We start from the raw sequence: 10,102 nt of genomic DNA, 5'->3' as shown, positions 1-10,102 counted from the left end.
TCATGGAAGCTGTCGCCGGTGGCGACGATCGTCGTTCGTTGGGACACGCCGCATCCGACGACGCGCTACCGTCTCGCCGCCGAGTGGGGTCAAGTTCGCCTCCGCTTCGCGTGCGCCCCCTGCTGGGTGCTGCGCAGCAAGGTCGACGTTGAGGAGGGAGATGACGTCCCGCGTCGCTGTCATATCGTTTGTCATCATAGAGGAGGCGAGGGGCGGAGGAGGAGGATGAGGCTGGCTTCCTATCAGTTGCCAGCCCGCTGTCGGCACTGTTGTCAGTGAGCGCCCTCTCACGGCCGTCGCCTCCTTGACCCTCTGCCTCCCTGCGACGCCGCCACCGCCACCGCAATCGGAGCCGCCACCCATTGCTGTCGCCGCTATAGGCAGCCATTCGTCCGCCATCGTTGCCATAGGAGCCGCCACCGTCGCTGTCGCCGCTATAGGAGCCGCCATCGAAGCCGCCACCGTCGCCACAAGCCCCGACAGTAGAGCGCGTGCCTCCGGGAGGAAGAACTCCGGGTGGATCACGTCGCCATACGACTGATCCGCCGGCGGCCGGCCGCTCGCGCCGTCTGCGGATTCGATGCGTGCGTCGTCGCGATCGGTCGCCGGCGCGCCGACGCCGCCATCGCTCCGCTCGTCCTCCGACTCGAACGAGATCAGCGGGACGTCGTCGGAGTATCCACGCCGGTTCCCTCGATCGCAGATGCCGTTACGGATGCCGTCGGCGGATGAACTATTCGTTGGGCGACACTCCTTGGTTAGAGTGTTATTCATGGGTGCGCTTGCGTTCACTCGTCGATCGAATTCCTCGTCGTTCGTCGACTCGGCGCGTGTTCTTGCAGACGACGTCGCCGCCGGAAGATCATCGCGATGTTTCTCGTTCGCTGACGTCGGCAGCTCGACGCTTTTCGAGTTAAAGTCTAGGTGCCAGACGGAGGCGTGATCGTGGTGAAGACCCTTGCTGCCATCTTGGCTTTTGATGAGATCAGAGAGGTTAGAGGAAAGTTGGTCGGGTGGCATGTAGTCGCCGAACAATTTCTCTCCGAATGTGCCGAGAGCATCTGTTTGTCGGTTGCCGCTAGCGCCAAAGATCGTAGTGTCTTCTGGTCTTTCTGGACTGACTCTTTCTGGACCGACTCTTTCTGGACCAACTCTTTCTGGACCGACTCTTTCTGGACCAATTCTTTCTGGACCGACTCTTTCTGGACTGACTCTTTCTGGACTGACTCTTCCGGTATCACAGATGCTGTAACCGCCATTTAACCTCTGCGGGATAACCACCTCCTCGCTATGCGCTGTCAGTCCTGCCTCCATGACAACATCGGCCAAAGTCTCGAATGTCTCGCCCATCTCATATGCCTCGCCCGTCTTGCATGCCTCACCCACCTCGAACGCCTCGCCTGTTTCAAACGCCTCACCCGTGTCATACGGATCGTTCGACGGTAAATGCCCACGCGTTGGACCGCGGGCAGCGACGTCCGGTGAAGCCCTCTCAGCTTCGGCCGGGCGCGTCCCAGCCTCGGTGCTGCCACCTGGTATGCGCGTCGCCCTCTCCATCTTCTGCCGCATCTGGTCGAGTTCCGACATGTTTCGCCGCAGCTCGCGAAACAAGAGGGAGCGCGAAGCGCTGTCGGCGTCGTGCGCGGCGGAGCGGAATTCCCCCCAGGGAGCGCTCGAGTGAGCTGGCTCTTGCTCGGCGCTGAGCTCAGAGGTGGCGCCCCCTCGTAGCGCCTCGTGGTGTGAGCGCACCTGCTCCGCGTGCATCTCGATGTGACTGCCAACAGAGGGCGCCAGCCGCACGCGCTGCTCGACGTGACTGCCAACAGAGGGCGCCAGCCGCACACGCTGCTCTGCGTGGCGCGCGACGTGACTCGGAAAGCGGTCGTAGACGGCGTCAGTGACATAGCAGCGCCCCCTGGCGGCAGAGGCCTCGGGCAGTTCCTGCGCACGCATGACTTCGGGTTTCCGCGCTCGCAGATCTGAGACGTCCTCGTGCGGCACGATGCCAACCTGCGCGCGAAACAAATGAACGTCAACGACGACATTCACGCAACCCAGAGCGACACCTGTCATCTAATCTATGGTCAACACAGGTACAGGACACCACTACAGAATGGACACCTTTTCTGCAAAGGACATTATTGGAGTTTCCCATCGGGCGACCCATGTACATCGATTTGCCTGTATCGTTCGCTATCAGTTAGGTACGTTGCACATTCTTTCACTGCCGACGACAGAATTGAAACAGCGCTACGGCAGCTCCGAGGCACGCCTCATCACACGCCAGCACTCGCATCACCAGCGTTCTCACCTTGATCTGACCTTGACACTCCCCGCGGAAGTCGATGACGTTGTACCAGCCGTGGATCTGGTGCAGGCCGGACGTCAGGGGCGTGAGGTCGACGGACGTGAAGCCGACGGCTGCGTCGGTCGGCGAGCGGTGACCAGCGTGCGACGCTCCTTCGCCGCGCCACACCCTCAAGACAAGATTCTGGAAAGCCGGCGAGGGACGAATGAGACAGCACAGTGCGAAAATGGGGAATTACCCATGTGTTTCTAAAGCTCTAGTCTAGTTTTATCGAGATTTTAAGGCAACTGACATCACACTGACAAAAGCATTCTTACATTCACTCAAACTGCGTAAAATTCACGTTTCTTGAGCTTTTTAACATCTTAATGCAGACAACACCGCACCCATAACTACGAACTGACGAACACGGCAACCGATTAAAACTCGATCGGGACACGTCCAACTCGACTAAAATCAAATCTCCACGGGCTAAACGCAAGTCATCAAATCGATAATTGGATTAAATCTGCATTCAATCAATCGGACAGCCGCACACGCGCTGCGCTTACTTTCGTCTCGTCCACGAGAGCTGTGGCGCGCAGCGAGATCTCTGCCTTGTAGTTCCACACAGGCCGCGGACCGGGCACCGCCGGCGTGCCCACCATCGCGCTGCCGCCGCTACTGTAGGTCACGTACACTCCGCTACCGGCAGCCCTGCAACGAAGCTGACAGCTCAGATGCGTGCGCGCGCTCCACTAACACTACGGATACCACTCGAGGGGGATCTGCCGCGTTCTGCAGGTTCTCGACTAGTTGCCTAGCGCAGCTGCTGCTGGATGTTAGGACTAAGGGTAGATTACCATAACTAAGCATAAATCAGTAGCAGGCAACACTACTAGACTTTTGCACTAGAAACTAAAATCGAGGGCGTACACGTTTCTACACGCGCACCCACTCGAAGACAAACGTATACGTCGTATCACGACGACAAAGGTCTGACGTGTGCGGGTCGGGCGTAAACGGCAACTGCACTTACGAATCGGAGACCGGTAGATGGCACGCCCGCTCTATCACGATCGTCGCACTGCATAGCTTCTCCGGCTCGCCGTCCGTGCCCGCGTCGTCTCCCACCACCTCCTCCCTCTCATACTGCGTGCGTCTCCTGCCATCCTCTCCTCCTCCTCCTGCGACAATGTGACCCTGATCCCTAGCTTCCTCTCTACGTTCCTCCTCCATCCGCCGAAGACCCTGGTCCTCGCTTTCGTCTTCCTTTTCGATCGAGTAGGTGCGATCTCGGCGCCTCCTCGTGCGCTCCTCGCCCGCATTCTCCTTCCCCTCGCCGCCCTTCCCTCTCGGCAGCCGATCAGAGAGACCCCCGACCCTTCCCCGCCGGTGCGTCCTCTCGGCTGTGGCGGCTTCCCCCTCCGACACACCGCCCCGAGCTTTCTCCCTGGGTCGCCGGCCGTCGCCTCCCCGCCCATGCTGCGGCCTCCCGTAGACGTCCTCTTCCTCTCTTGTCCTGTCTTCCCGGACGCGTCCCTCCATGCGATCGCTGGCCCACGCGACGCCCGCTCCACGTCCCACGCCTCGCGATCTCCGATCTGTGACGGGTCGTTTGCCTACGTCGTCATCGTCGTCGTCTTCGTCGTCGTCTGATCGCAGACGGTCCACCGGAGAATTCGGCGGGGTTCGGCTGTAATTCGACGCGATCTCCTCGAGGCGAGACGTCGACGAGGCGTCCGCCGCCGGCTCGCGCTCCCGCCGCGTGCCAGCGTCCGGGGTTTGCCGGTGCGAGGAGGAAGGCCGGAAGCGGCAGTCAGGCAGGCAGTGGCCGCCACGGAGCCGGGAAGAGCTGTAGGTGAGCGTGAGCTCGAGCGAACACACCGTGTTGACCTGCGGAGAGGGAAAGCCATGCATGGAGTTCTAGCATCAGGTGACTATACATATACGGTGAGAGTTTTAACATTATATATCAACATTTACATAAACGTGTACGTTATACACCATGCTTTATTGTACATTGGATGTTCATTGTGTCAGCACTGCATCATTCCACAGTATAGTCAAACCTGTTATAGACTGGACACTGCTATGGAATCGACAGCTGTCTATTAAAGGGTGCTTTTGACATTCCCTCTGAATGGCAGTCGGGCAGCGAAATCGCCTCTCTAGAATAGACACCTGCCTATGGACGACACTTTTGAAAGTTCCCTTGACTAGGCCTCGTATGCATTTGAGATAGGCTTGACCGTATCTTATACACTGTTACACAAATATTATTAATTCGTGAGTGATGAAGAGCACGTGCACCTGTTCCTGTTGTGTAGTGCAAATGTAAGATACGGGAAGACGGAAACTTTCGCTGGTGGCTCCATCTGTAGCTCTTTTCGTGCTAGTCAGCATGCACACTTTTGCAAGTGGAAGCAATGCCTGCAGGAACGAAATCATCAGATACGTCGACAAAAAAAAAGAAGAAGAAATGCTAGAACAATCGTTAAACACCACACGAACGGCAAGTTAATTGCAGCTAATGTCAAAGCAGGAAACATCACGAACAGTCACGACTGATCCCGAGTCTAAAAGCTCGCAACTTTTGCACGACGCTTCACGCTTCGAAAGTCCCTTCAATTCAAGACTAGCAACGCCGCAACTACGCACAATGTTGCCGACAACAAGACGTCGGACGTAACTCGCAACGCCGCAACTACGCACAATGTTGCCGACAACAAGACGTCGGACGTAACTCGCAACGCTGCAACTACGCACAATGTTGCCGACAACAAGACGTCGGACGTAACTCGCAACGCCGCAACTACGCACAATGTTGCCGACAACGCGGTGCGTAACCCGTGGCGACGGCGGGCGTCGTCGTCCCGCCCACCTTGCCAACGAGCTGGTCTCGCACGCGCGGATGGTAGAAGCGGCTCCACACTTCAAACGGGAAGCCGCCGCGCGACTCCGGCGCGCTCGCGCACGCGCATAGCAGCGCCCTCTGCACGGGGACACGGGCGTCGAGCGTGAACACGTGCGCGGCGGAGTCGTTGAACGTCGGATCTGGCAGGAACAGTGTCGACGTCGTCTTGTGTTGCGTCATCACCAAGGCACCTGGCGACGAGGAGAGGAGAGGAGTCAGTCGTAAGCGGCGAGCATTGGGAACTTCTCTTTTCAATGGAGGAAATAGCAGCCTATCTCCCCCTCACCCTCCAACACGTCTCCGAGTCTGGGATTGGCATCTTGCGAGCAGGACTGGCTAATTTTTATAGATTTTGCTATAGGTTATGTAGTAGAAATCGAAATTTTCGAAACCTGGGCCGGCCAGAATATCGGAATTATTTCCGACTGCTTCTTTTCGTTCAAATTCTTTAATTAGAGTAAGGCAAGTGTTGCTTGGCGCTTACATATATTTGGTTTCATCTCATTTTCCCCTCAAATCTAGGGTGGGGCGGTGCTGCCCCTTACCCTCCCAACCTCCCTAAAGAGGCTACAGCAGCAAACTATAAACAGTTCGGTAACCGAAATAACTAACTAGAACTCTAGTGAAATCGAACCGCGATCGAACGGTTGCCGCGGCGACGACCTCCGCGATCGCGAGCCGCGGCGCGGCAACTACCTCGGCCAGAACCATCATCGTCTTCGTAGACGTCTCCGTCTTCGTCTCGCTGCGCTGGGAACCAGTACTTCACATAGCAGTCCGCTTCGCCCCATATCATGCCCTCGGGCAGGCTCAGGCTGGTCACTCCCTCCACCATCACCTCAAACTCGTAAGTGACCAACTCGCGGCGCTGAAAAAACACGCGCGGCGTGAGAACGCGGGAGATGACGGCGAAATCGCGTGGCACAGAGCGAGACAGAAACACGTGCTGTTACTTACATGTGGCTGAGATAAATACTGTAACTTGTCTTTGACAGAGATAAATACTGTAACTTACATGTGACAGAGATAAATAACTAATAGCATTGTATCAAATAAATCTTGTAAACGTCTGCTTATAAGCAAGACCCAATTTGCTACACTTTTGACAACTTATTCGTGACATATAGTCAATTTAACCGTCCAATACCATTGAATCCATCATTTTTCTTTACATAAATTGACTTTTAAGTACATGTATTTGTATTTGAATTATATATGCAATAATGGTTTATTGTTAATAATAATAATATAATAATAACTATAAATTACTATTTAAATATTTATTTTTCACTCAAATGATCCCATGAAAATTAGTGGGTATATGTAACAATGTCACAGGTGCAATAAATAAAGTGATCCCACACGTATACCCCGCGCAGCTTTTCAAGAACATTATATTCAACACGTCAAAACCAAAACTGGTTTACGGCACAAATGGTAAAACTATACATGAACCACTAGACAACACCTTTGCAAATCTGGCAATCACCGCATGGTGCTGATGTTGATACAGCCTTAATTGGCTCCCGGGGGGGGGGCACTCCATATATATTGCATGGTAGGTATGTGCCGCGGGAGAGACCCCCATTTTCAACCCTAAACTTCCGTTTCAGTGCATCGCATTTTTAAGAATATCTCGTTCCAGAGCATCACAAGTTTAGTTACCATGCAGGTCTTACATTTTTGCCGTTCCGGAGGCCCTAGTTTTTAACATTTCCGTTCCAGTGCATCGTACTTTGAATACGTTGAAGCCAGGCCGTGAAGAAGGCATGCATACACCGAACGCTTATGCATATGGATGGATGGATGGTCAGCTGCTGCTGCTGTTCTTGTTTATTTACATCCGATGATGAACTCCGTGCGTGAAATCCTAGTTCCGGATACCCACATTTTCGAACATAGCCAGTTCCAGAGCATCCCACATTCAACAAACATTAGTTTACAGCAGGGACCATTTTAGCGTCTGAAGTTAGTTCCAGGAGCCCCCCATTTTGTGACTCCGCAGTGACATACCTACGCATGATGTGGGTGAGTGCCCCCCCCAGGCTTGGCTACACACAAAGACGATGCAGAGGTGATGAGGTGTCATAACGAACATTCATGTTATAAATTCCAATCCACTGTCATCTTCACATGCCAATCGCTTACACACGCCGAATTTTGCAATACGAGCTGCAACCACATCTAGCTGACGGACCTCCTCGACGCTAGGACTTCTTTTACAAACTTGCTATCCAACATTCCGCAAACGATGACACGCTGACGAAACTTGCAGCACGACAGAAGGACAGACACCACTGCAAGAAACATCGGTTGAGCTAACGATAACCGAGACGCGGCGCGTCCGACGTTAATCGCGTAACCGATCCCCATGATGTAAGAATGTGGACGAGCTTCCAGCTGATGTGGTCGAACGCGGGAGACACGCCGAGGGAAAGACACGGCTTGCTTCTGACCTGCCGCGCTGCGGAGGTGGAAGCGAGAGTGCTGCAGATGCTCTGCTGTGTACGGGGAGCTCTACATGTTCGCTCAGCTCACGCGCTGCTGTTCTCTTCATTCGACTGTCACGGCTGAAACGGCAATGTTCCTCACTATTAATTCACTCGTTAATTTTTTATAATCGTAGAATAGAGAAAATCATTCGGCTGAGAGGAATTGTAGGGTTTTTTGTTTCGAATTGAAAAGCTTCTTGAAATAAATCTGCACTTTTTTCACATATCCGTATCAGTGAATGAAAAACATTCTAATGCGAGTAGTTTTTATCCACCCTGATCTATACAGATGAAACGCTTTGCTGGTTGGGCATCTCTAACTAGAACACCAAACTATGAAAAGGAAAAAGTAACTAATGTTAGAGAACACCACACTGGGGCTGCTGCTGCTCCTACCAGGCGCACGAGCGACGGAGGATCGTAGCAATGCGTCCACGTCGAACACGAAACCGTGGACGTTTGGTGCATCGGCAACCCAGATTAGCACGACCTTTGTAGGTCAGGACACGGTAAGCGGGGGTCAACGTGACTGTCGTTAGCTCTCAAGAGACGCTTCCATCTGCTCTGCCTCCATGAAGAGATCCTGCATCGGGACGCCCTCTGTCAGTAAGCTTCGCCTTTGATCTCCCTTGTCATCGGTCAAGGGAAACAGAAGCCAGGAAGCGATACAGGGACGGCACTTACAGTAAACACTACTTTCTCGCTCACGTAAGCACTTCGCACATTACCGGTTTAACAGCAAACTCTCAGGAAACTGTCTCAAACTCACGTTCGCGCAAAGCATTATTCCGCTGACGTCCCTGCTCTCTTTTTGCAAACCCAAAGAGAAAGACCCGCTGTTAAGGATAGCGTGTAGGCTGTCTTGTTGTTCGGCTTGCCACACCTTCCCGTTCGCCAGTGTTTTCTGCTGACGTCAGCACGCTGTGCTCAGTTTCCACGACCTAGCACACGTGGCTCATCCGGTGGCGGGAAGAATGGCTGATATTCACCGGCGTCGCGCGTCTCACGTCCTATGATGCAATATCTGATGGTGGCGGCCGTAATTTGCCTAATCTGGGTGTCGCGCTATCGGCTGCGTTAGGTGCGGGCACGTGACCGATAGGTGTCGGCGCATCATCACTATCCTGATTCCCTCGGTCGTTCGACTCGCAATGGTGGCGCCATCCAGCTTCGCGCGCCGCGCGAGATTGCTCTGTTCTGGGCTGGCCGAAGGTGGTCGCTTGTCGCCAGGTTTGTGACGCGCTGCTGGCCCGCTCCGTGTTGCGCTAGAAGGCAGGCGTCGCTGCTAGTAGGTTGGCAGCACCGTGCCAGATTCATGCGCGCACTCAAGTGCAGATCGATTTAGGCGGAACGTATTTGGCGACTTAGCCTGGACACTTGAATCGACGTCGCGTCGGGCGACTCTTTGAGAGCCGTCTTCCGCCACATCGTTCGTCGTGCGCTCACGGCCGACACAGGCCGACCGCGCGCCCACCACGCCACAGTCCGCGCCATCCCCTCACCACCGATGCCGCCGTCACGATGCGATGTCTATGGAAGCTGTCGCCTCGGAGCGAAGATCGTCGTCGTCGTTGACACGAGACTCCCGACGCGGCTACGTCTCGCCGCGCCGGGTAGTGTGAGTCAAGGTTTCGGGCCTCCGCCTTCGCTGTGCGCCTCTCTGCAATGGATGGCTGCGCAGCAGGTCGACGTTGTGCGTTGAGGAGGAAGATGACGTCCCGTGTCGTCTGTCATACATCGTTGTATCATCAGAGGAGGCGAGGGCGCGAGGAGGAGGATGAGGCTGGCTTCCTATCAGTTGCCAGGCCCCGTGTCGCACTGTTGTCAGTGAGCGCCCGCTCACAGGGCCGTCCCTCCTTGACCCTCTGCCCTCCTGCGCCGCGCCGCCACCGACCGCAGCAATCGGGAGCCGGCCGACATCGGCTGTCCTGCTATAGGAGCAGCCGATCGTTCGCGCCATCGTTGGCCATAGGAGTCGCCACGTCGCTGTCGCGCCTATAGGCGCCGCCATCGTCGCCGCCATCGTTGCCATATTGAGCCGCCATCGTTGCATAGGAGCGCGCGCATCGAAGCCAGCCACCGTCGCACAAGCCTCCCGAAGTAGAGCGCGTGCTCCGGTGAGGAAGACTCCGTGGATCACGTTCCATAGCGACTGATCCGCCGGCGCGCCGCCGCTCGCGCCGTCTGCGATTCGATGCTGCGTCGTGGGCGATCGTCGGCGGCGGCGACGCCGCCATCGTCCGCTCGTCCCCGACTTCGACCACGTGATCAGGGGACGCTCGTCGGCAGTATCCACGCCCGGTTCCTCTCGATCGGCAGTATGCCCGATTACGGCATGCCGTCGACCGGATGAACTGCTTCGTTGGGCGACCACTCCTTGGTTAGAGCTGCTTATTCATAGGGTGG

The 10,102-nt window shown here is 55.3% G+C and overlaps 1 protein-coding gene across 1 annotated transcript in view; it reads right to left on the bottom strand.

The window, feature by feature from the left end:
- The window catches only part of LOC106810217 (C2 domain-containing protein 3-like), a 22,388-nt gene continuing 12,286 nt past the window's right edge, over positions 1-10,102 (bottom strand). The window contains exons 11-18 of the mRNA XM_014813501.1: positions 5,901-6,072; positions 5,172-5,395; positions 4,601-4,720; positions 3,327-4,183; positions 2,860-3,004; positions 2,312-2,491; positions 1,844-2,010; positions 1-1,801 (exon numbers count right to left, since the gene is read on the bottom strand). Of these exons, the coding sequence (XP_014668987.1) occupies positions 1-1,801; positions 1,844-2,010; positions 2,312-2,491; positions 2,860-3,004; positions 3,327-4,183; positions 4,601-4,720; positions 5,172-5,395; positions 5,901-6,072 (3,666 nt within the window). The remainder of the gene's footprint in view (positions 1,802-1,843; positions 2,011-2,311; positions 2,492-2,859; positions 3,005-3,326; positions 4,184-4,600; positions 4,721-5,171; positions 5,396-5,900; positions 6,073-10,102) is intronic.

This window comes from Priapulus caudatus, unplaced genomic scaffold (genome assembly GCF_000485595.1).
Source record: "Priapulus caudatus unplaced genomic scaffold, Priapulus_caudatus-5.0.1 Scaffold421, whole genome shotgun sequence".
In the NCBI taxonomy this organism is placed as follows: Eukaryota; Metazoa; Priapulida; class Priapulimorpha; order Priapulimorphida; family Priapulidae; genus Priapulus; species Priapulus caudatus.
Note: the sequence above shows the minus strand (reverse complement) of the source record. Positions and strands in the feature narration are given on the sequence as shown.